This window comes from Lissotriton vulgaris, chromosome 5 (genome assembly GCF_964263255.1).
Source record: "Lissotriton vulgaris chromosome 5, aLisVul1.2, whole genome shotgun sequence".
NCBI classification, from domain to species: domain Eukaryota; kingdom Metazoa; phylum Chordata; class Amphibia; order Caudata; family Salamandridae; genus Lissotriton; species Lissotriton vulgaris.
Genome location: NC_141693.1, coordinates 1,064,882,466 through 1,064,908,857, shown reverse-complemented (window position 1 = coordinate 1,064,908,857; position 26,392 = coordinate 1,064,882,466). Strand labels below are relative to the sequence as shown.

General features: G+C 46.9%; 1 protein-coding gene across 2 annotated transcripts in view; it reads left to right on the top strand.

Moving 5' to 3' along the window:
* Positions 1-26,392, top strand: part of CFAP43 (cilia and flagella associated protein 43) — a 922,989-nt gene that overhangs the window by 854,983 nt on the left and 41,614 nt on the right. For both annotated transcript variants that reach the window (XM_086922745.1, XM_086922746.1), the window contains 2 exons: positions 3,518-3,598; positions 3,742-3,895. In XM_086922745.1, the coding sequence (XP_086778871.1) occupies positions 3,518-3,598; positions 3,742-3,895 (235 nt within the window). The remainder of the gene's footprint in view (positions 1-3,517; positions 3,599-3,741; positions 3,896-26,392) is intronic.

The following is a 26,392-nucleotide window of genomic DNA, read 5'->3' as shown; positions in this document are numbered from 1 at the left end:
GCCGCCGGCGGAGGTCGGCGGAGCCGGGAGCTTATGCGGCCATCTTGGTTCGCGGCGTAGCTCCTCCCGCTTTTTAACTACTTGATATAATAGCTGTTATACAAACAGTCCTTCAGATCAACATCAACATTCCCAGTCGTTTGATATTAGTGCTTTTTATTCCACTCCATTGATGTGTTCATCTAACATAATCCAAAAATTATATGAGCACACACTGTTTTTGAAAAGAACATATCCTTCTTTGAAGTGAACCCTTCGGTTCTAATGACATGCAATGGGAAGCATGCCATCGTCCCTCAACGTCATCCTACCTACACATGACCGCGTCACGCACCAGGAAGCACTACGTCCCGCTTCCGGGTTAAAAGCTCATTGGGATGCAGAGACGGAGCTGCTCAGGACTCCCTGTAGGACGAGCATCCAGGTTTGAATGCGGGTGCCATGGTTTGGCGTAGTGAGTACGGATTTCACGCGGGTGGGCTCCGCCTAAATTACGAGTCCCAACAAAAACCGTATGTGGACACAAAATGCGTTTTGATTATGTATTTTACACCCCCAGAGTGTGACTAGAGCAAGCGCCCTTTCCTACGGTCTCCATGAGGCACGACAAAAGCTAATTTCTAGTAAAACTGTTTTTCCTCCTACGTGTCTCAGCAGTTTTTCCGATTTTAGCAATGTCAATTCTGATTGCATGCCCGCTTCCTTTGCGTAGCTACTATTTGAAAACATGCTCACTTTCAATGAGCATTTTGACACCTACACAAATTATCGCTTTGTAGGTTGATTACTGGGAAAAGGGGTGGGTTTGTTCACCCTTTTTATGATGGCTCACTGCCGCCATTGAGATGTGAATGCACTCTGAAACATCGTGCATGGTATGTATGGAACACGGAATGTTACACGCGAAATAGCTCATAATAGAGCTAAGAACGAGAGGTCCTCTAAGGTCGACACACATGGATAACATGGATTTTGTGTGTTTGTTCCCTTATTTTCAGATTTTCCCTTTCGCAGAAGGCTGGAAGATTGCCACACTGTAAGTACACGGTGTGGTTCTTGATTGACCCAGAGTAGGGTGCACCTTAGCGTGTGCACACCGCTCGGGCCATTGTAATAGGTTGTGACGAAAACCTGGTAATATCACGCACAGGTTGAAACATGTAGACCACCACGATCACTATTTTAGACATAGACACCACAGGTCAATCTAACCTAACTTGGGGGCTCATTAGGATGACGGGCGGACTTTGTCCGCCCACCATCCTGTCGGAATTCGGGACCGCCCGCCATAAGGGCGGGGATCCCGTGGGGGGTATTAGGATGTGCCCGCCACAGTTGCGGGCACATCCTGCATTTATAGCATTGTGGCGGGCGGTGCTCTCTGCACCGCCCGTCACAATGCTATAAATGCATTAATGCATTTACATAAACAAAGCGGCAGGCACCGCTCGGTGCCTGCCGCTTTGTTTATGCAAATGAAGGGGGGTGCCACATACCCCCCGTGTGCAGCCCCCATCTCTCCTTCACTCTGGGGGCCCGCAGGGGGCCCCCAGAGTGAAGACCGCATGCCTTTCCGTAGCGGCATCGCCGCCACGGAAAGGCATTTCACATAGCTTATTGTATTATGGCTGGCGGTGTCTAATAGACACCGCCATCATATTAATCCTTTTCCGCCCCGACCGCAAGGCGACCGGGGCGGAAAAGCGGCGGACAGTCTTTCCGTCCGACGAGGTACCCCCCGCCATACTAATATGGCGGGGGGAATTCGAATGCGGATGTCGGGCGGATTGCCCCCACCAGGCTGGCGGCAGCCACCGCCAGCCTGGCGGGGCAATCCGCCCGACATCCTAATGGGCCCCTTGGTGTCCCACCTTGTTTTTAACCATTGTCTTATTGCTCCATATTAAAGTTTTATGGAGTTAAATAAAGACGATTTGTAACCTCACCTATTCACTCACTTACACCACTGTTGTGAATAATCCTGCACCACTGTAAACAGGTGTTGAAGCACACACGGGAAGCATTCGCCTACTCAGCTGGGACCCCAATGATGAAGCATGTCACCAACTAGGTTGGTAAGTGAGGGGTCGTTTAGAAAAGGAACTCTTTCCTTTTCTTCCATGTTTACCTGCTCATCTCATTGATATCCTATATCCATGGAGTTTACTACTTCATTTGTTTTTGATGCCAGTGCCTATAGTCATGATTCCACCTCATGTCTCTTTCTTGCACCGCCCTAGGGGGCAGATTTACAAGCCCCTTGCGTCACTTTTGCGTCACTTTTAACATGGGAAAAGTGACACAAAAGTGGCACAAGGGGCTTGTAAATCTGCCACTAGGTCGATATATCTCACTCTTCCAAGGTCTTCTTCCACATTGTTTTGTCACTTTAACACTATTATCCTATCTTTCTCCCTTTTTTCTTTCACTAGTGCTGTCTTTCTCTCATGCTCTGGGTGAAATTCTGATGGGAAACAAGTGTAGGTCTCCGCCTGGCCTGGAAATTAAACACTGAATATAATTCATATGTTATTTTTCCTTCTCTCTGTCTCCCTGTTCCTTCTGGGCTGGGTTCAGTGAAGTACTAGGACAATGACCAGGAACAGAGCAGATGGCAATTGGGGACTGGGGACTGGGGACAGCGAGGAAGACGATCAAAAAGAGACACGGTTGCAAAGGCATAGTCAAGAAATGCTTCTGACCTGCACATGGTCTTTTTTATTGTTAAAAAAGTATACTGCACAATGATGGCAAACATTTGCAAAACCTTACTATTTTCATACCATGCTCGTTATTTGGCGTTGGAGTTGGGAACATATATCTAATTTTTGCATCTGAATTTCTCCATTTGTCGCTTAGTACTGATTGTTCGAAATAATATTTAACTTACGTTTTCAAAACATTTCTGTTGCTTTTATACTTGACTGAACATTTTCACCTCTGTGTTCCAGTACTCATTTTCAATTTATTTTTTAAAGAAAACAACAGTAAAATAATTGCACTCGTATGGAATTATCCCAGAACAGTTGTAGTATGATGTAATTCGCGGTACTTATTTTTTAAATAGTAATCATAAAGTACTTATTTAAACCTGTTCGACTTGCCTTTCGTGCTAAGCTTTACCACAGGTGGATGGTTACATTTTAGGAGCTGTGACCTGGGTCATAAGACTAAGTTCAGTGGTTCAATACTAACCAGAGAGTGGCTGCTTTTTTATTTTGGTATTAATGAATTGTATATTGCTTCATATTGAGTTAGCCTGGGTTCCTTACTTGTTGCAAATTTGAGGGAAACAACACTCAGATGAAATTGTATACATTTTATAAACTAAACAATCTGTTGGTGAGGAATTCTGGATGGGCAAAACCTCACATTGCATTCTTTAATGTAGACGTTAACCCCACACTCTCTCCATTAACAAGTCTGTTCGAATATCTATCTTTAAAAGCAGAGAATAAATGCATTATTGCATCCCTGTAGATGAATTTGATAAATCTGCATCTTTCCTTTTCCACAGTTCCTAAACGTAGCAGATTATGATGAACGTATCCTACATCAGATTTCGATCTTGGAGCAAACACTTGAAATGCAGGACAAGGTGAGCTTGAATACACCTACGATATGCACCTGCAGCACAAAACATCTCCATAGACTGCTTTTAAAATGATACAACCTACCCATTTCAGAAGGGATCATCCCACTAAACCTTTCAACCCACATCATTCTTTATTTATTTCATAGGATCATGAAAAAAATTTGAAGAACTGCAAGGACATTATCAAGGGCATAGAGAGACAGATGGGTCAGAAAATGCAGGTCAACCAGCAACTTGAGGAGGAAATACAAGAAATGCGTGCATCCGTCTCTGAAAGGAGACACATCTACAATGCTGTTGGTAAGACCTCAATGTACTACATGAGATAACGGTTCCCGAAAACACCCTTAAAAACCTCAAGGTGGTGATGGAACTTGCTTCTCTGTTGGATAACAATATAGAACTGGGCAAGATAGTTTCATCTAGTTCTCCGCTGTCTCATGTATCAGGGCGATCAGAGGGAACCAGGCTTTTGTGAAATTTTACCTATTAGATTAATCTGTCAGCTGTACCTTTCAAAGCTGGACACTTGAGGCTTCTAGCCAGATCACAATATTGACAATCTATTGTGGAAGAATCAATTCAACATGGGTACTTTTTTCTTGGTGGCATTCTTTCTCCCAAAGCTCGTTAATGTTAAAGTACCACTGGCACCATTGTGGAAGAGAACAATATTTACATCCTTTTTTGTGATCAATAGCTATCTATTGTTACGCCCCACAGTATTTCCAAAATCAACTGCAATGTTATTCTTACAAAGGAAAAGTGCTACATTTCTAAAGTGTTGAATTCGAAGCCAACAACCCACACGTTTCTTGTTATTCCTGTGTTTGGTGACATTCTGCAGTGGTGCAACAAAACTTGAGCCCCCCCCCCCCTCCCCCTGCAAAGTACATGGAGGCCCCTCCCTCCAGAGTCAGTCAAGAGCTCTCTGGCGAAGGTACTGTGATGAAGGGGCCCCCTGGAGCTTGGGGACCTTGGCTCCACGGGGGAGGTGAGGCTTATGTTATGCCACTGACATTCTGTTGAAGGCTGAAATTAAAATTACAGTGTCATCTTCAGTCTTAGCACAGGCAGGAAAAGTCCATCCACCTTGTGATTTGGAATTTAGTGGAGTCCAGAGGGAAACAGGAGTGTTGTGTCTCATGGATCAAAGGTGAACCTTTAGAACCTGGTCTATAGAAGGAGTTGGTGAAGGAGGAACCACCACGTAATAAGATGTGGTTAATTGAGGGGGGGCTTGATGTGCTGAGATGCATTGATAAGACAATATTCCAGTGTTCTCCGCAACTCATTACCCTCAGGTTTTTCTGATTGCCACCAGCAGTACTTTATTTGTATGATTGAGCACTGATGGGCCCCCAGCACTGAATTTAGTGGAGCAGGACTCTTTGGAAAGCCTCACCCGTGGACGGTAGGTGTAAAATTTGCAGGGCTTATTGACCCCACCCTATAGTTATAGTTATAGTTCTCCAGTATTAGGGGTGTCTTTCATAGATTCACATGCTTGAATATTCCCCGTCGTCGAAGTGGGAGTCCCACGGTACATAAAATAGCAGTAATATATGCATGTATATATGAGAAATATTATAAATAAAATATACACACATATAATGCAATAAAAGTGTAAACTTAAAAAAGTACCATAGAACAGAATAGGCCCATTGAAAAGCCCAAGGAGGAATTCACTTTAGTAACTTATAGGAGTCATTATGTGTTGGTCCACATTCCAGCCAATCAGGCTGTAGCCTCCTCTAGAACCTTCTCCTCAGAAGCCCAAGTCCTCAGATTTTCTACCGCACGTCGTGTGAAGGGAGTCTCCCTGAGCTCTGCTCAGTTTCTTCAAGTTTCTTCATATTTTTTCTTCAAAATGTCTTCTTCAAAGAAAACTCTGTTCAAGGCTTGTCCATCCTGTGGGAAACTTCGCCTTTTTCATGAGGATCCACACAGTAAGTGTATTTACTGTCTTTATCCGGACCATGTTGTCTCTACCTGCAGACTCTGTCGCAAATTTCCTCCTAAGACTTTGAGGGACAGAGAGGCTCGTCTCCTTCTGTGGCTACAGAAGTTGAAATCATCTGATAACATCGTGTCCGATGCTGAGAGTATGTCATCTGGTTTTTCTAAAACCTCTCAGAAGCGTGGGTCTGAGACTGAAGTCCCCTCTCCTTTTCTTAAGAAGAGTAAAAAGTTGGGATCTTCCAAGGATGTCTCCTCACAAGACTTGCTTCAGGGCGCGCCTACGAGACCTGGTTCTCTGGCGTCTCGTCCCAAGACCATGCCCTCCGTTTCTAAAACGGGCATTGGCTCGTCGACGGGCTCGTCGACGCGTCCGTCGACGTCTTCAGCGTCTACGAAGTCTGTTTTGGCATTTTCCACGTCGACGACTACTTCTTCCATGTCGACTAGTTCTGCCACGACGATGATCGTCTCGTCGACGAGCAGCCAGGAGGTGAGACCCATCTCATCCATTATTATGATCTCGTCAATCAAACCGTCGACGAAGAAACCACCGTCGACGCATCCATCGTCGACGGCTCTCCCGTCGACGAAGACCAAGGCTTCATCGTCGACGACCGAATCCTCGTCGACGACAGCCCCGTCGACGATACCATCGACGCAGACGATGAACCCCCCGTCGACGGCTGCTCCGCCGACGACTTCCTCGTCGACAGCAAAGACTGCGATTCCATCGACGGCCTCGTCGACGGCCTCGTCGACGACCAAAAAATCATCGTCTACCAAAATTAAAATTCCTACGCCGGATGCAGTGGCGCCAACGAAAAAACAACTAGAGGGTGTTAAAGCTATACAACTCTTGTCGACGGGCTCGTCGACGACACAGCAACCACTACAATCTGCTACCACCTTCAAAGTGGTTTCTACTTCGTCCCTCAAGTCTGTCCCACTTATACAGTTAAGTCCTATTAGGAGTGGATCGCAACCTCCGGAGAAATTATTTCAATCTGGAGCAGAGGAATCTGGAAATGATTCAGAAGTGGATCAACTTTATCAACCAGCAACCAGTCCATCGGATTTACACATAAAGTGTCAGGACTACAGCGATGAGGATGAGTATGCGGATAATACCGTCGAAGATGGGAATGTCCTTTTTCCATTGGATAGCACACAACAACCAAATTACGAACGCTTTACACAAATTCCTATGTCTATGGTGAAAGACCGACAACATATGCTGGATGACTACAATCGTAGATTTCCACCATCGCTGCCGCCGTCCCCAGCACCCCAAGTGCAGCGGTCCCAGGCTCCAGCTCCACGCCCTCCGTCTCCAGTGCCTCAACCACAGTCTCCAGCACCTAGGCCTCGAGCTCAAGCGACTGTTGCACCTACGTCTCCTTTAGGTGCTGCTCCTGATACAGATAATGAGGGTCAAACTCCACAAAACACTGGAGATAATGACACTGATGATGAGGAAATGCAGGATTGGGACAATTATAGGGCACAGACACCCTCTACTCCACCAACATCACCAAGAACTTCGCCACCAGTGGATATCGCAAGTTTCCACAGCCTTATGGTTCGTGCAGCAAAGAGGTTCCACCTAACGTTAGAAACGCAGCAAGCAGAATGTTTTCTGTATGACTTTAAAGACTTGCCTCAACGCCAAACTCATACCATTCCTATTATTGACCACATATGGGAAGAGGGTCTGAAGTTGATGGAACGTCCTAACTCCATTCCAGCCGTTCTACCTAGACTGGACAAAAAATATAAAGCGCCGCCTACTTCCCCGGCCTGCTTAGTTTCACAGCCTAAAGCAGACTCAGTGATCACTCAGGCGGCACAAAAAAGGTCTCGAAATCCAGCCATACCCCTGACTTCCCCCCCGGATCAGGATGGCCGCAAATCGGACTCAATTGGTAATAAATTTACCACAATGGCAGCGACAACGGTAAGAGCTTCCAACGCCTTAGCCATTCTGGGTCGATACGACCGTCAAATGTGGTCCGAGATCGCTGGTCTACTTCCCCAAATGCCCGACTCCATCCGGGAGGAAGCACAGGCCATCATTCTCGAGGGAGAAAAGATTTCAACGGAAATTATCGACTGTGCCGTCGACATAGCCTCTACTGGATTCCGACAATTGGCGGGTGCTGCAGTTTTGCGTCGCCAAGGCTGGCTAAAGTCAACAACCTTCCGTCCGGAAGTTCAATCCAGAGTGCTTGATTTGCCCTACGATGGCGAGTCTCTGTTTGGTAAGCACGTTGATGATGCCTTAGAACTCATCAAAAAGGACACGGACACAGCGAAGTCCTTAACAACTCTTCAATACAGAAAGAGGCCATTTCGTGGGGCACGTGGTAGAGGAGGAGGAACCTCTACTTTTCGAGGCACGGGCCAATATAGAGGATACACTTACGACAACAGACAAAGAGGATCCTATCAGTCCCAAAATCGTTCATCCACCTCCAGACCTTACCAGCGGAAGTCCAACAACAGAGGTGGTGCGAACACCAGCAAAAAACAGTGAGAGGATTGTGCATCTTGGAGGTCGAATCTCGAAATTCTTCTGCAATTGGTCGAACATCACCAACGACCGATGGGTCTTGGATGTAGTTTCAAAAGGACACACCCTGGAATTTACGAAATTTCCCCCCGCTCGCCCGCCTTCGGGCCCACCTTCTCCCCATTTCAAGGAACTGTTGGCCCAGGTGCAGCTTCTGATCACGAAGGGAGCCATAGAATTGGTACCGCAATGTCAACGCGGCAAGGGATTCTACTCCCGTTTCTTTCTAGTGAAGAAAAAATCAGGAGAGTGGCGCCCCATCTTGGATCTGAGGGCTCTAAACAAGTTCATCGCGTCCAAGACTTTTCAGATGCTAACCCTGCTTCAAATCTTGAATTTCCGAGGAGGAGCCAAGCCGGCGCCCGCAATGGCCGCCTAGTCCCTCGGCTCCGATCATCGTCTCCTGACGAGCATATATCCTGCGTGCACCGCCGCGGCAAGACGGAGGGTACGGGGTCGTGAAAGTATCCGATCATCGAGGGTGCAATCCTGAGGTCCGTGCCTGCTTCTGGAGGCGAGAAAACGTCGGCGATTCCAGCGGCCCGTAGCAGCTCTAAGACCGGGGACTCGGCCATCTTGCGAGGCTGGACCCCGAGTAAACAACAGCGGCCGCCGTTGACCTGGAGGGACCGGTCAGCTCTGAGGGGGCGTGTGACGGCGAATCTCCTGACTGTAAGCGAAGATCGAGACTCTCCCTGTGCCCCTGCGTTCCCTGACAGTGCAACATTGTATTCGCTCCGCCTAAAGGTATTTACTTAATATCCCGAGTTTTGCGGGAGGCTCCCTAATTTCTTGCGAGCCACCCTTCACCTGCACTAATTCCAGCGGCACCTTTTGATAGCTCTTGGCGACCTTGCCGAGGGGACCACATTGTTCGCCGCCTTCCAGCCCGTGCCCCGGCTCCACATCGGCTCTGCTCTGCCCGTGCTACTATGGTGGAAGAGACCGCACCACACGGGACACACAGAACTGGTTTGCGCCTCGACGCACTACTTGCTTCTTTGGCTGCCCTCCGTGACACCTTGGTGCAGGGCGCCCTACTGTTGGGGGGCAAGTTGGATACCATGATCCTAGCGGTGGAGCCATTGATTTTGTCTGGCCCGCTTGTGTACAGTGAGACGCCGTCTTCAGCGCCAGGAGGTTTCAAGATGGCGCCTTTCACCGCAGCTGGATGGTCGAAAGCACGGCGTCTTCGGATTTTCCGTATGTGTACGGTTGGATGCATCGGGCGTTTTGGACATGCTAATCTGGATCTAGCTGCAATATCCTTCCCCAACGACCTGCTGCTGGCTGCTCTTACGCTGTTCCCGCTGTATTTTAACATTGAACTGGGGCTCTCCTGTGTTGCTTTGTTCCATGGAGCTTGGGAGGGCTGTATCACTGACTCGTTTCACATGCCGCACTTGCTGGAGCTTGGTACTGTCGCTGACTCTGGTACTTCACGCAAGACTGGGCAAGGATGACTATCCCCCCTCCGGGTCACCGTCCTCTGGGCTACTACTTTGAGGGCTGTGTGACACGTTGGACCTCCATGATGCTGCGCTGAGTTGACTCTGTTCCTGGATATCTTACTCTGACCTGGTTCTTGCTGCTTTGGTTCATGTACTGTGCTCAATAATTTCACGTACGAGAAGGGCCGAGGGACTGCTATAGGCTGGCTTTCATTCTTGCTTGTGCTTTTGGTTGCAGGGGGTAATGCTTCATGATATTGCTACTACAGTGGCTATTAATGCTTTGGGAATGCGACCTGTACTGCCTTGTGATTAATCCTGATTACGATGTGTTGATTCTCACGCACCGCTCGTAGTTTTCCCCACTATGTATACATTGCTCAACGATTACCCCTTGCTCTGTGTTGTTCCTTGCCGGCGAGGGGGCACTGGGTGCCCGGGAGCGGGTTCGCTCCTCTCCTCCTCCACTCTTTATAATTCCCTACTGTGGGGCAGTTCCGGGGCGACAGGCACGCTGTTAGTGGGTTAGGCCGTAGCCATTACAGGGGTGCAGGGTGGCGGGTGCGGGGGGGGTTTGTTGTTTTAGTTTGTTTTGTTCTATGGTCCCTATCGCTCTTTTCCGGCTTTGGGAGGGTCTTCCTCTTTAGTGGGGCTGGCGTCACGGGGTCCCACACCTTTGTTCTTTTTCTATACTTGGCATTTCCATAATTCTCTATCCCTCGCTTTTCAGGGGTGGGCTTTCGGGGATCGGACTTGGTAAAGTTGCCCTTTATATCGTCGCTACTGTTTAGGTTCTTGCGCTATGGCTGCTTGACTGTAGAGTTGCTTTACGTATAGCCCACCACCGAATATCACTGGGGTTTATCCCCCCTGCGTCTTCTATGTCTTTATGTAAGGTGTGTAGTCCTTGTTGTTGCGGCCCCCTCTCTTCTTCTAAATTTAAAAACGAAAACCTCATATCCTATGTCGCATACCCCACAGTCCGTATAACATATTTCGACATATCCTGCTAGTTTATTGGCCTATTGCATGCTACTCTCCTGTTTTTATTGAGTGTCTTTGCGGCCGGCCATGATGGTTGTGGGCTTGCGCATGTATATCCTGATTTTCCAATAAAGGTTTTCAAAAAAAAAAAAAAAAAAAAAATCTTGAATTTCCTCATTCCAGGAGAGTTCTTTTCGACAATAGACCTTCAAGATGCATATTTCCATGTGCCTATTCACACCAGGCACAGGAAATACCTTCGTTTTACAGTCGGCCAATTTCATTATCAATTCAAGGTCCTTCCATTCGGCCTTCGATCGGCACCGAGGGTATTTACCAAGATCCTAGCCCCGGTGGCCGCTTACCTGCGCTTACAGAGCATCCAGTTTTATCCGTATCTGGACGATTGCCTCATAAAAGCCAGGACTTTCCAACTGACACAAGAACACACACAAGTCTGCATATCCCTGTTCGAAACTTTAGGTTTCTCCATCAATTGCCTGAAGTCACACTTTCACCCTTCTCAACAACGAGATTTTCTAGGAGCCTCGCTCGATTCTCGGCTAGGGGAAGTGTTCGTTTCACAGGAACGTCAGAGCAGAATGTTGCAGAAAGTTCAGTTCCTGCAGTCAAGACAGTACGTTTCTGTCCGAATGTACAAGTCATTCCTCGGCATGGCTTCCTCGTGCATTCAACTGATTCCCAACTGCAGACTGCACATGAGAGTCCTTCAGGAAGAACTCGACAGCCAGTGGAAGCAGGTATCAGGGTCGTTCGAGGACAAGATCCATCTAACGTCCCGCATACAAAGAGCTTTGGAGTGGTGGGCTCATCCTCCAAATATAGCGACAGGTCGTTCATTCAAGGACGAACAACCAACACTGACACTGACGACAGACGCCTCCCTAGAAGGTTGGGGTGCTCATCTCGACGGAATGTCCGTGAGAGGCAAGTGGCCGGCGTCTCAGCGCACTTGGCACATAAATCGCTTAGAACTACTGGCGATTTTCTTGGCCTTGAAGTCCTTTCAAAGAGTAGTGCAGGGACAGACATTGTTGGTGAAGACAGACAATACCACCAGCATGCACTACATCAACAAACAGGGCGGCACAAGATCTCTCGTGCTATCACAGCTGGCACAGGAAATTTGGGACTGGGCTCTACAACGTCAAATACATCTCCAAGCTATCCATGTACCAGGTGTGGCCAATGTGCTGGCGGACGCGCTCAGCAGAGCCCTCTCGGACAACCACGAATGGGAACTCCACCAACCAACGTTGGATTACATCTTCTGACAGTGGGGCCGACCGCAGTTGGATCTCTTTGCAACTGTTCTCAACAGGAAATGTCTAAGGTTTGCGAGCCGGCATCCACACAAGGAGTCGAGTGGGAATGCCTTTTCCATAAATTGGTCGAACGCCTTCAGTTATGCATTCCCTCCTCTGCCGCTCATTCCACGTCTGTTACACAGAATGAGATTCCAACCATGTCGGATGATCCTGATCGCACCCAAGTGGCCGAGACGTCCTTGGTTCTCAGATCTCCTCCTATTCTCTCTGACACAACCGATACGGTTGCATCCTCTGCCACATCTTCTCACAATGCATCAAGGTCAAGTATGCCATCCGGATCCAGCGTACCTTCAACTTCATGCTTGGAACCTGAGTACTATGAATTTGCACACATGAATATCGACAAGGATTGTAGGGCAGTGCTATCAAATGCTCGAGCACAATCTACTGTCAAAACTTACCAGCTGAAATGGAAGCGTTTCTGCGCTTGGTGTTCCACTAGATCACTAGATCCCATGCGTGCTCAGCCAGAACAAATTTTGCCATTCTTTTTGTCGCTAGCAAAATCAGGACTATCTCACTCCACCCTTAAGGTTTTTCTGGCTGCTATCTCTCGTTTCCGTCATGATGGCATAACATCTTTGTACTCTTCCAGGATCATAAGACAGTTCTTCAAAGGCCTTTTTAGGATGTTTCCTCCAATCCGTCGGCCTCCACCTTCATGGCGACTCAACCTAGTTCTGTCTCAGCTGCTTTTGCCTCCATTCGAGCCCATCCATTCTTCCAATCTGAAGTTCCTCACGTGGAAAGTGGCTCTGTTACTTGCTCTGACCTCTTCTAGACGCGTCAGCGACATTCAAGCCTTTACTATACAGCCACCGTTTTTGAAATTTTCCAACGAGGCTGTTACCTTGAGAACAAATCCCAGTTTTATTCCTAAGGTTCCCAGTGACTTTCATCTCAATGAACCTATTGTTCTTAAGACTTTCTTCCCTGCACCTCAATCTGCAGCGGAGCGCTCCTTACACACTCTGGATGTGAAGCGCTGTCTTAAATTTTACATTCAACGCACAGCTGCCTTCAGAAAGTCTGATCAATTGTTTGTTGCATATGGCCCAGTATGCAAAGGACAACCCGTAACTAAACAGACTATCACCAGATGGATATCGTCTGCCATATCCTATTGTCATCAACGGGCTGGCAAGCCCCTTCCTGCTCCTGCTCGAGCTCATTCCACGAGAGCTGTGTCAACTTCTGCTGCCCTCTTTGCGGGGGTACCTCTAAGACAAATCTGCAGAGCTGCTACTTGGTCCAGCAGCCATACTTTCACGAAGCACTACTGCCTGCAATCAACAGATGCCGCAGATGCGGCAGTGGGTCAAGCGGTGCTGCGGAATCTTTTCCAATAAAGGTGAGCCTCTGTTGCTACCCGCCTCCAGTCATAAAGGTATTGTCATGTTTTGGTTTTTTATTGCTTATTAAGTGATAAGTTATGCCTAAACTTAATTTGTATCTTCCTTTATGACTAATGTATGTTTTACTGCTTTCTATTCTTATTCAAGCATGTGAATCTATGAAAGACACCCCTAATACTGTAGAAGAACATAAGTTACTTACCTGTAAACTGTGGTTCTCCAGTATTGGTGTCTTTCATAGATTCACATGCGACCCTCCCATCCTCCCCTCAGAGGCTCTCTTCTCCTCAAGCATTTATACTTACTTGTGCTACGAAAATCTGAGGACTTGGGCTTCTGAGGAGAAGGTTCTAGAGGAGGCTACAGCCTGATTGGCTGGAATGTGGACCAACACATAATGACTCCTATAAGTTACTAAAGTGAATTCTCCCTTGGGCTTTTCAATGGGCCTATTCTGTTCTATGGTACTTTTTTAAGTTTACACTTTTATTGCATTATATGTGTGTATATTTTATTTATAATATTTCTCATATATACATGCATATATTACTGCTATTTTATGTACCGTGGGACTCCCACTTCGACGACGGGGAATATTCAAGCATGTGAATCTATGAAAGACAACAATACTGGAGAACCACAGTTTACAGGTAAGTAACTTATGTTCTTATTGATTTATATAGCGCTGAATCACCCATGAGGGTATCTCGGCGCTTAGGCTGTGGAACCCTTCCTGGCTCTCCCTGTGAGGGGCGGAGCCAGGCATCCCAGCGCTGGTGGGGCCGTTGTGGAGATTAAGCAAGCTATTGCCCAGAGTTGCAGCATGGGCCCATGATTAGAGAAGGCGCTGAAGCGAGAAATATCGAGTCCGCGGACATTGATCCTAGACCCTGCTGCGTCGGGAATTGAACCCTGGTCCCGGGCCTGATCTCTGCTTCAGGGTCTGCCGCCTCTAACCAGTTAGCCACACTTCTCCCTAATCTGGGAAATGAAAGAGTGGGTTCTCATCGGCTGAATGGAAACTAGCTGAGGCAAGTGACTGTTGGCTGGTAGTAGAGCTAGAGCTTTGATGCTGTATCAGAGCTTCCAAGTCACACCGTCCCACCGTGTGTCACACAATATCGGCTCCCATTACACAGTCACCCGGTGAGGAGCCAACATCATATGGTGGGCAAACAATTAGCTGGAAACTCCTGCAGAGAGCAGGTTTCTAGTTAATTGTTTGGATGGTCTGAGCAGCCGAAGTCTGATACCGGGTGTGAAACCTCCTCAGGACATCGGCACAAGCCTCCAAGGTTTTGTTTTTTGATGTAGGCGGGGGTGGTGAACTACAGTGAGTCGGGCTATAATCGGCATTAAGCCATGCCCCGTGTGAGTCCCCACCCCAATCTTTACACAGTGAGAAAGGTTCATAAGTTGGCAAGGCTGATGTATGCATGTGCTCTAACATGACAACGCTGTCACATGAGCCCCAGATCAAGTGCCTGCCCTGTTCCATAGCCTGCTGCCTTCACTTGTTGGTCCTGGATGGAAAAATTATGCTCATATATCATTTAGAGGGAGATAGAAGCTGAGATCCATTCTGATTTCGTGGGTAATAACATCAATCAAGAGATAATGGATCACATGTCTGGTGGTACCAGGGTCTATAGGTTGTAAAAAACCTTCATTTACTCTAACTTTTATGGTGGTATATCTTGATTATCCAGTATTGGGGTATCTTTCATAGATTCACATGCCTGAATCATTTCCCTTTGCCGAGGCGGGAGTCCCACGGTAAATAAAAAATCAGTGCCAAAGGTAAATAACAGTAGTAGGCCCAGTAGTAGACCCAAAAGAAAAGCCTGAGGCCTAGATCTTAGTAGCCTATCTACATCATTATACTAAAAGAACCAAAAATGTGGTCACAACCAATCAGCTAGCAGCACCCTCTAGAACCGTCTCTGCAGAGCCAGTACTCCTCAGATTTTCACCGCACGTCGTGTGTGAAGGGAGTCTCACTGAGCTCTGCTCAGTTTCTTCAGCTTTTCTTCAGCTTTTACTTCTTTATGGATCATCCAAGATCATACTTCATTTCTCTGACCCTATTAAGGCAGTAATATGGCAGTTTGGCAGAAAGCAAGGTAATACACTGCGAAATATGTCTAACCTTTTCCTCAATAACTCTCACGTTCTGAGAGATGAGGCTATTATTGGGACTACATAGACTTTAATCTGCCACTTCTGATGAGGACAACGAGCATTCCTTCAACTCATAGGAGAGGTCAAAGGGAGAAGTCGCGCCAGGAGCCTCCATAGGGCACCCATAAAAGCCATAAAGACTCACCTTGAGTCGTTATAAGGCACTTCCCCCAGAGAGGCAATTGGAAAAACTTCCTTAGAGGCTGATCCTACAACTCCCTTTTCATCCCTGACACTACATCAGGGAAATCCTCTTAACCTGACATTAGGAGTCTATAACAAAACTCCATGTCTACTATTAATGCCTCACCAATATGGACCTCAGCTACGATGGTCTCGTCTACGATGGTCTCATCTATGACGGTCGTCGACGACTGCCTCATCTATGTCGGTCCTCGATGACTGCCTCATCTACGACGGTCGTCAACGACTGCCTCATCTACGACGGTCGTCGACGACAGCCTCATCTACGACGGTCGTCGACGACGGCCTCATCTATGACGGTTGTCGACGACGGCCTCATCTATGACGGTCGTCGACGACGGCCTCATCTACGACGGTCGTCGACGACGGCCTCATCTACGACTGCCTCATCTACGATGGTCGTCGACGAAGGCCTCATTTACGATGGTCGTCGATGATGGCCTCATCTATGACGGTCCTCAACGACGGCCTCATCTACGATGGTCGTCGACGACGGTCTCATCTACGACGGTCGTGGACGATGGTCTCATCTACGACGGTCGTCGACAACTGCCTCATCGATGACGGTCGTCGACAACTGCCTCATCGATGACGGTCGTCGACGTCGGCCTCATCTACAATGATCGTCTATGACAGCCTTGTCTATAATGGTCTCATCTACAATGGCATTGCCTAGGACAGCCTCCGCTCGAAGACAACCTCATCTAAGAGGGTCGTCTATGACAGCCTTATCAATGAAGCCTCATCTACGTATGGCCTCATCTATGAATGGCCTCAACTACAAATGGCTCCATCTATGAATGGCCTCATCCATGGATTGTTATTGTTATTGTTATGTGTACTTCTTAAGCGCAACATTCATCCAACCAGGATATCACGGCGCTGCAATATTGAGCAGTAAACCATGGGCAATTACCAGAGACCACTGTTTATTCTGATATAGGGAATAATGCAGTTTTTAATTTTTTCTTAAAGATAGGGTAGCAGTCCGTAAGTCGGAGGTCGATGGGCAGATCATTCCAACATTTGGCAGCAATGTGCGAAAAGGCGCGTCCACCCATCCTGGATAGCTTGATCCGTGTGGTGGCTGCTTTGGCTGAGGCTTGTGAACGTAAGTTCCGCGCTGGAGCATAGAGCTTAATTCTATTCCGCAGAATGTAAGGGCCAGTATTGTGTAAAGTTTTATGAGCAATGCATAGCATTTTGAAAGAAGCTCTTTGTCTCATAGGCAGCCAGTGTAAGGCTCTCAAGCAGTTGGTAGCTGAATCATACTTTCTTTTGTTGCAGACAGCTTTAGCTGCCGCATTCTGGACCAATTGTAGTTTTGAAAATAAATAGTCCGACATACCAACAAATAGCGAATTACCATAGTCCAGCCTGCTAACTAGTAGAGACTGGACTAGGATCTGTCTGCATTCCAGTGGAATCCAGGGAAAGACCTGTTTCAACATTTTTAGTATGGCAAATCCTTTGCCACATATTGTGGTGACATGGTGTTTCATAGATAGAGTAGTGTCCATCTGGATTCCCAAGTTTCTAGCAGACGAAGTTGGATTTGGTGGAGTGCCTAAGGTATTTGGCCACCAAGAATTATCCCAAAGCTGTTTTGCTCTGCCGAAAAGGAGGATTTCTGACTTGTCAGCATTTAGTTTCAAATAGTGGCCATGCATCCAATTGGATAGCTCTGACAAGTAGTTATGCAGTCTATATTTGGCGTCATTTACACCATTTAGGGTTACCATCAGCTGAGTATCGTCAGCGTAAGAGCAGATATTGATGCCCCATTTCTTGCCTATCGACGCCAATGAGGAAACATATACATTGAACAATGTTGGGCTCAATGTTGCTCCTTGAGGCACCCCATATTTGATCTTCCGAGGAGTAGAGGTAAAGTTACCTAAACAGATGGACTGGGATCTATTCGATAGAAAAGACTCCAGCCAATTCAGGGCTTTACCTTGTATTCCTTTTGCGGCTAGCATATGTATTAGCAGTTTGTGAGAAACTGTATCAAACGCCGCTGATAAATCAAGTAGTATCAGGGCGACCGTTTTGCCTTTATCAACCTGCATTCGAATAACGTCCATCATAGCCAAGAGCGTTGTCTCAGTACTGTTATTTGATCTAAAACCAGTTTGGGAGATGTCCAGTAGGTTATTGATTTCCAGGAAACTTGACAGCTGTTTTGTTACCAATCTTTCTAAAACCTTAGATAGGAATGGAAGCTGTGAAATGGGACGGTAATTGGCTAGATCGTTTATATCCGCGCCAGCTTTTTTTAGTAATGGAATTACAGCTGAATTTTTCCAAACTTCTGGGAATACAGCTTGCTCCAGGGACAGATTAAGAACTTTTGTAACTGCTGGGCAAATTATAGGTGTTAATTGAGAAAAAATATAGTGTGGACAAACATCCCATGGCGAGCCTGATTTGATTTCTGACATGGCTTTGCTAACCTCGTCTTCGGAAAAAGGGCCAAAAGTAGAGCAGCTGGCCTGCAGAGTAGAATCAGCCTGATACTCCACATAGGCCTGGCTGTTATTTGTAAAGGAAGCATATATTTTATCAATTTTTTCACTGAAAAAATCACAAATTTTTTAGCAATTTTCTTGTGAAGGAGTCAAGTTAGAGGTGAGACTAGAGGGATTACAGAGTTCTTTTACTATTTTAAAAAGCTCCTTGGACGAATTTTTATTCTCTAGTATTTTTTGGGAAAAGTAGTCTTTCTTTGCTTTACGTATGGCTGTATGGTATATTTTCAGTTGATGTTTATAAGTGGCTCTGTCTTCGGGTGTTTTACTTACTCTCCATTTGTGTTCTAGTGTAGTACATTTTCTTTTTTCAATTTTTAGGTCTGGACTATACCATTTCTCAGAGATTTTCCGTCTAGATGGATCAATTGCGCGGGTCCGTGAACAATGATCCAGCGCTTTCTCTATGTTGCCAAGCAATTGACAAATTTCTTCCTCACATGCAGTTTCAGAGTTGGGATTATAAAAAAACTCTTCTTTAAATTTTTCCATAGAGAACTTACTCCAACATTTTGTAGAGTTAGTCGACTGAACTAACAGTCTTTTATTTTTTATAGGTAGGTTTAATGTAAATTCTATCCTATAATGATCCGTCCATGTCAAAGGTGTTATATTTGTAATGTTAGTATTTGTTATGTTAGTAAATATAAGATCTAACATGTGCCCCGCTCTGTGTGTGGGGTGAGCTATTTTCTGCGTCAATTGCATAATTTCCATGTCTGTAGCGAGGCGTTTAGTTAGAGGGTTATCAGGTAGATCGAAATGAACATTAAAGTCACCAAGGACTATAATGTTTTTATGATTGAGACAAACTGGAAGAATTTGTTCCAGGAGTTGGGTGCTAAAGTCAATTGTACTACTGGGGGGATTATAAATGATCGCACCTCCGAGGATCACCTGAGTATTAATAGAGATGGAGATAATTAGAACTTCATGTTTACCTAGTTGTGTGACTGTTTCTTGACGACATGAAAAGCTGTCTTTGCATATCATGGCCACCCCACCACCCCTCTTAATTGATCGATTTAGATTAATAATTTTGTACCCATTAGGTAGAGCTGCAGTAATATCCGGGGTATTGTGCTCACCGAGCCAAGTCTCCGTGATAAAAAGAAAATCAGGTTTAATATCCTGTAGCATATCCCATATTTCAATAGAGTGTTTGGGTAGGGACCTTGCATTGACATAAATGCATGAGTAATCCTGAGTGGGAGTTTCTTCAGATATAGGAGACTCCGTGTAGTTACTATTCCATCTACAATTCCGACAGCTAAAGGGGCCCAAGGTGTTAGAGGGTCCTACTATAGCACAATGGGAATGATAGGATGGTATGGAAGTATTAAGATGGCCATCATACGATTGCCTCATCTATGATTACCATCTACGGATGACATCACCTATGTTAACCTCATCTATGATGGTATTGTCTATGACTGTCGTCTATGACAGCCTCATCATCTATGTATGGCTTCATCTACCAATAGCCTCATCCACCAATGGCTTCATCCACCAATGATCTCATCTACCAATGGCCTCATCTACCAATGGCCTCATCTACCAATGGCCTCATCTACCAATGGCCTCGTCTACCAATGGCCTCGTCTACCAATGGCCTCGTCTACCGATGGCCTCATCCACGAATGGCCCCATCTACGAATGGCCCCATCTACGAATGGCCTCATCCATGAATGGCCTCGTCCACGAATGGCCTCATCTATGATTGCCTCATCTACAGATACCCTCACCTATCTAAGATGGCATTGTCTATGACTGTCGTCTATGACAGCCTCATCTATGATGGTTGGTCATGACGATTATCTATGACAACGTTCTCGTCTGCAATAACCTCGCCTACATAACCATGTCTACGACAGCAAAGTCTATGATGAGATTGTCTACGATGGCCTCTTCTATGACAGCATCCTGTACATTTTTTAATGCAATGGGCAGCAGCTAGATTTCAACTGCCAGTTACAGTCGGACAGAATATTTCCTTTATGATTTCAAGGAAGAATCCAGGAAGATCACGAGAGCGGTACCTACAATATACTAAGTCTATTCCAGCAGTGCTTCCGCGCATAGAAAAGAAATAATGTGCACCTGCTAACAGCCCATCCTGTCTGATAGGCCACCGTTCGGCCAGATTCAGTAATTTCACAGGCCTTTCAACAACAATCTAAATTCCGCAACGCCTATCACCATACCACCTGACAAGAAAGGACATCGTCTGGACCTTATAGGCAAAAAATTCTCTACTTTGGCAGCGGCTTCTATTAGAGCTGCCAATCCTCTAGCCATAATCGTCTGTTATGACCGTCAAATGTGGTCAGACATGGCGAGTCTCATTGACCTCATTCCTGAGGACCGAAGGCAGGAAGCAAGAAAGATTCTGTTGGAAGGAGAGCGTGCCACATCAGAAACTATAGATTGCGCCTTGGACATCATGAACTCCAACCTCCATCAGCTAGCATGGGCTGCAGGGCTTAGATGCCAGGGATGGCTTAAAGCCACTACTTTCACACCTGAGGGGCAAACAAAGATTCTAGGCATGGCCTATAATGGAGAGTTTTTGGTTTGGTAAACATTTTAATGAAACCCTCTTAGCTATAAAAACTGACACGAATACTGCAGGATCATTAAGCACCCTTCAATACGGGTGCAGATCTTTCAGAGGAGCGAGAGGACGTGGTTTTTCATCAAGAGGAGGATACCAAAAGCAAACAGAATAAGCAGTATCAATCCCAGTACAGCCTTACAGCCAGACATCATACCGTCGATAGTCTACGACTAGTTTCTCCCGTCAGGGTGGCCGAAAGAGATTACAGTATCAAGGCCGAGACACTAACAGAAAGCCGTGATCTCCACAAGGCGCCAACCATTTTACCCTCCTTACCCTTGGGCCCGAAGATTTCAGCTTATGTTCACAAGTGACAAGAAATGACTTCAGACCAATGGGTTCTAGACCTAGTAACCAATGGCCACTCTGTGGAATTCATCTAAAAACAGCCACCTGCTACTCCGCCCAGGGGTTCCCCTCCCCCTCGTCTACACAAGATTTGAGTTGTTTAAATGAAGGATGTTTTATGGCTTATCTGGATAGGGAAGATGCGTATTTCCACATACCTATCGACCCCAAACAGCACAAATATCTTCGCTTTCAAGTGGCTGGCGCCCATTATAAGTTCAAAGTGCTCCCGTTTGGACTGAAATCTGCACCAAGAACCTTCACAAAGTACTTGGCACCAGTGGCAGCAGCATTGAGATCTGGAGGAATACAAGTATTTCCTTATCTAGACAATTAGCTGCTCAAAGGTCCTTCAGAACATGAAACCAAGATTGCCACAGTAGAATGTACCCATCTCTTCTCTTCTCTGGGGCTGATAATCAACGACAGCAAATCACATTTACGTCCTCTCCGAGTAATGTATTTTCTCGGAGCAAAGTTAGACACGGTCCAGAGCAACGCATTCTTGTCACACGACAGCCTGATGCGTCTTAAAAAATTGGCAAGGTTAATTTAAAAAAAGGTCAGTTTCAGTTCGAATGTTTGCTTCACTCCTGAGGATGTGCTATACATCTCATACCCTTGGCATGGCTCAAAATGAGACCTCTTCAGGAGGAACTGCAACTTCAATGGCAACAAACCATGGGTTTGTTCGACGATACCATCAAGGTCGCGCCGTGTATGATAAATTCTCTACATTGGTGGTCGCAGACAGAGAATCTAACCCAGTGTCTCACGTTCCTACAGACCATTCCAGATTTAGTTTTAACGACTGATGCCTCCATGGAAGGATGGGGAGGTCATCTGCAGGAGTTGCAGAATTCAAGGAAGATGGTCTCAAAGACAAAAACAACAGCAGCTCAACAGGCTTGAGCTCCACAACGTTTTTCTGTCTCTCCAAGCATTCCTCCCGAGGATTGCGGGTTCCTCTGTGCTAGTCCAGACCGACATTACCATCAGCATGTATTATATCAATAAGAGGCTCAGAAATTGTGGGAAGGCGTCACATTCCACAAGATGCCCTGAGTGCCGAATACTTCAGGGCTCTCCACAATACCCTGAGCACGTCTCAGTCGGACTGTCACGAGTGGAAGCTGAAAAAGGAACAGGTGAACCCAGTGCTCCAAGCTTGGGTCAAACCAGCACTGGATCTATTTGCAATGAGAGAGAACAAGGAATGCCGATATTATGCCAGCAGGTTCCCTCAGCAGGGATCAAGAGGGAATGCCCTGTCCATGTAATGGTCAGGGATTTGTGAGTACGCTTTTCCCCCGATACCATTGGTTCCGAAGGTGCTCTGCAAGATGAAGCTGGAAGGTTGCTATCTAATTCTGATTGTACCCCTTTGGCCAAGACAATATTGGTTCCAGGAACTTCTACTATTGTCTCCAGACAAGCCCATTTGCCTACTGCCGACGCCTACGATGTTGTCAAGGGACTGAGGCCAAGTGGTTCATCCGGACCCACAGACACTGCACTTGTATGCACAGCTTCTCATTTCTTAGAGTTCAAGGATCTCAACATTTCAACGGACTGTTGTGAAATATTGGCCAAATCTCGTGCCCAAAGCACAGTCAAGACTTATCGCCTCAAATGGAAGCGATTTTGCTGTTAGTGTGAGGCGAATAATATTCACTGAATTACAGCTCCTGCAGAACAAGTTCTCCATTATCTGCTTTTTCTAGCCAAGTCTGGGCTTATTTTTTCATCAGTCAAAGTACATCTTGCTGCTCTTTCCAGATTCAGGAAATGCTCAAAATTTCCTTTTCTCTGCTCTTCTTGACTTGCCAAACAATTTATGAAAGGACTTTTCCGATCCTTCCCTCCAGTGCGAGCACCCCTCCAGAGTGGGAACTCAACACTGCTAGCGCAGTTAATGAAGCGTCCATTTGAGCCGATCCATAAAGTTGATCTCAAAATCCTCACTTGGAAGGTTGCCCATTTACTGGCTCTTACCTCGGCAAAAAGGGTTAGTGAAATCCAAGCTTTCACTATAAAGGAACCCCTTTTTACATTTTGCTCGGGACTATGTAACCCTTTGAACAAATCCCAGGTTCATTCCTAGGCTACCAACACAATTTCACTTGAACAAACCGGTAAGATTAAAAACATTCTTTCGGGATCCATCCACTCTAGCTGAAAGTATAATACACTCGCTGGACGTTGAACGCTGTTTAAAATTCTACCTACAGAAAACTAAGGATATCAGACGACCCAACCAGCTGTTCGTGGCTTATGGTCAAGCAACTCTTGGAAATGCTGTAACAAAGGCAACAATAGCCAGATGGCTGGCATCTGCTGTTCACTTCTGCCATGACAAGGCTAACAAACCTTTGCAGAAGAAAGTCAAAGCTCATTCGACAAGAACAGTATCAACGACGACAGCTTTGTTTGCTGGAGTAACTCCGGAAAATATGTTGTGCTGCGACATGGAAAAATGTCCACACTTTCACGAGACAATACTGCCTTCAGTCTACATGTCAAGAGGATTCGGCAGTTGGACAGGCTGTCCTACGCCAGCTTTTTCTTTAACACCAGTTTCAGGTACCCTTTGGTTTTTTAAATATTATCTATGATTGTCATTATTCATGATATACATAAGGCTATGCGATTATAGTCAAGTCAAGTCAAGTCATAAAATTTATATAGCGCACTACATACCCAGAGGGTTTCAAGGCGCTTAGGAAGGGGAGGAGGATTATTTGTCAAATATCCACGTTTTAAGCTGTTTTCTGAACGCTAGGTGATTCTGGGTGAGGCGAAGGTAAGCGGGGAGTGAGTTCCAAGTTTTGGCAGCCAGGTATGAGAAGGATCTGCCTCCCATGGTGGTCTTGTTGATGCGAGGTACAGTGGCGAAGGCTTGGCTGGAAGAGCGAAGTTGGCGGGAGGGGGTGTAGAAGGACAGTCGAGAATTGAGGCAATCTGGTCCGATGTCGTAGAGTGATTTGTGTGCGTGGGTAAGCAGTCGGAAAGTAATCCTCTTATTGACGGGTAGCCAGTGGAGGTCTTTAAGGTGACCAGAGATGTGTTCGTTGCGTGGGATGTCTAATATGAGCCTGGTTGAGGCGTTTTGGATTCGTTGTAGTTTCTTCTGGAGTTTAGCGGTGGTACCTGCGTAGAGGGTGTTTCCGTAGTCCAGTCGGCTTGTGACCAGAGCGTGGGTGACTGTTTTCCTTGTTTCGGAGGGGATCCAGCGAAAAGTTTTTCTGAGCATGCGAAGAATGTTAAAGCAGGAAGAGGATACGGCGCTGACTTGTTTGTTCATTGAGAGTGAAGAATCCAGGATGACGCCAAGGTTCCGTGCGTGGTCTGTCGGGATGGGTGCATTTCCGAGGGCTTCCGGCCACCAGGAGTCGTCCCATGCAGAGGGGGATTTACCTAAGATGAGGACTTCTGTTTTGTCCGAGTTAAGTTTCAGACGGCTTTGTTTCATCCATTCGGCGACTTCTTTCATTCCTTCGTGTAGGTTAGTTTTGGCGGTGCTGGGGTCCTTGGTGAGAGATAGGATCAGTTGAGTGTCATCCGCGTAAGAGATGATGTTGAGGTTGTGTTGGCGGGCGATGGCCGCGAGGGGGCTCATGTATACGTTGAAGAGGGTGGGACTGAGTGAGGATCCTTGTGGTACGCCGCAGATGATTTCAGAGGCCTCGGACTTGAATGGTGGGAGGCGGACTCTCTGGGTTCTTCCGGTGAGGAACGAGGTGATCCATTCCAGTGCCTTTCCTTGGATTCCGATGTTTCTGAGGCGTTGTAGAAGGGTGCTGTGGCAGACTGTGTCGAAGGCTGCAGAGAGGTCGAGGAGGATGAGGGCGACTGTGTCTCCATTGTCTAGTAAAGTTCGAATGTCGTCTGTTGCTGCGATGAGGGCGGTCTCAGTGCTGTGTTTGGCTCGGAAGCCAGATTGTGAGGGGTCGAGTGATTTGTTGGCTTCGAGGAAGGCGGCGAGCTGGTTGTTGACAGCTTTCTCGATGACTTTGGCCGGGAATGGAAGAAGCGAGATGGGGCGGTAGTTTTTGAGTTCGGTGGGGTCTGCTGTTGGTTTTTTCAGAAGGGCGGTGAGTTCAGCGTGTTTCCAGTCTTCTGGGAAGGTAGCGGAGTTGAAGGAGCAGTTGATGACGTCTCGGAGGTGCGGAGCTATGACGGAGTCTGCTTTGTTGAAGATGTGGTGAGGGCATGGGTCTGTGGGGGATCCTGAGTGGATGGAGTTCATCAGGCGGATGGTGTCCTCAGTGGAGATTGGGTTCCAGGCGTTAAGGGTGTTAATGGGGGGAAGATGGTCAGCTGGTGGTAGGGTGGGTTGGCTTCCGGGTTGGTTGTCAAAGCTGTTGTGGATGTCAGCAATCTTGTTGTGGAAAAAAGAGGCTAGGGAATCGCAGAGGGTTTGGGAGGGGGTGATGTCGTTGGAGTTGGCCGAGGGGTTGGAAAATTCCTTGACGATGTTGAAAAGTTCCTTGCTGTTGTGGGCGTTGTTGTCAAGTCGATCCTTGAATGCTGTTTTCTTGGCTTTTCGGATCAGTTGGTGGTGGGTACGGATGGCGCTTTTGAAGGCGTCCTTGTTGCTGGTGGATGGGTCTTTTTTCCAGGCCTTTTCAAGGGAGCGGCACAGTTTCTTGGACTTCTTGAGGTCATCGTTGAACCATGAGGCCTTCTTGATGCCAAGTTTGTGTTGACGTTTTTTCAGTGGTGCTAAGGTGTCGGCGGTGTTGGATAACCAAAGGGTGAGGTTGGAGGCGGCTTCGTTGGCGTTAGAAGAGAGGGCTGGGGAGGTTTGGAGGAGCGATGTGGAGATCTGCTCTGTGGTGATTTTGTTCCAGTTTCTTTGTAGAGTTGGTTGGAGGTGGATGATGGGTTTCGGCTTGTTGTAGGTGAAGTGAACGCAGCTGTGGTCAGTCCAGAAGAGATCCGTAGTGTGGCTGAAGGAGACATGGTTGCTGGAGGTGAAGATGGGGTCGAGAGTGTGACCTGCGATGTGGGTGGGGGAAGTGACCAGTTGTTTAAGTCCGAGGTTGGCGAGGTTGTCCACTAGGGTGGCGGTGTTGCGGTCGTTGATCTTTTCAAGGTGGAAGTTGAGGTCTCCCAGAAGGATGTAGTCTTTGGAGGGGAGCGCGTGTGGGGTGATGAAGTCCGTGATGTCTTCACTGAATTTTGCGCGTGGTCCTGGTGGTCTGTAGAGGAGGGTGCCTCTGAGTGTGGTCTTGGGGTCG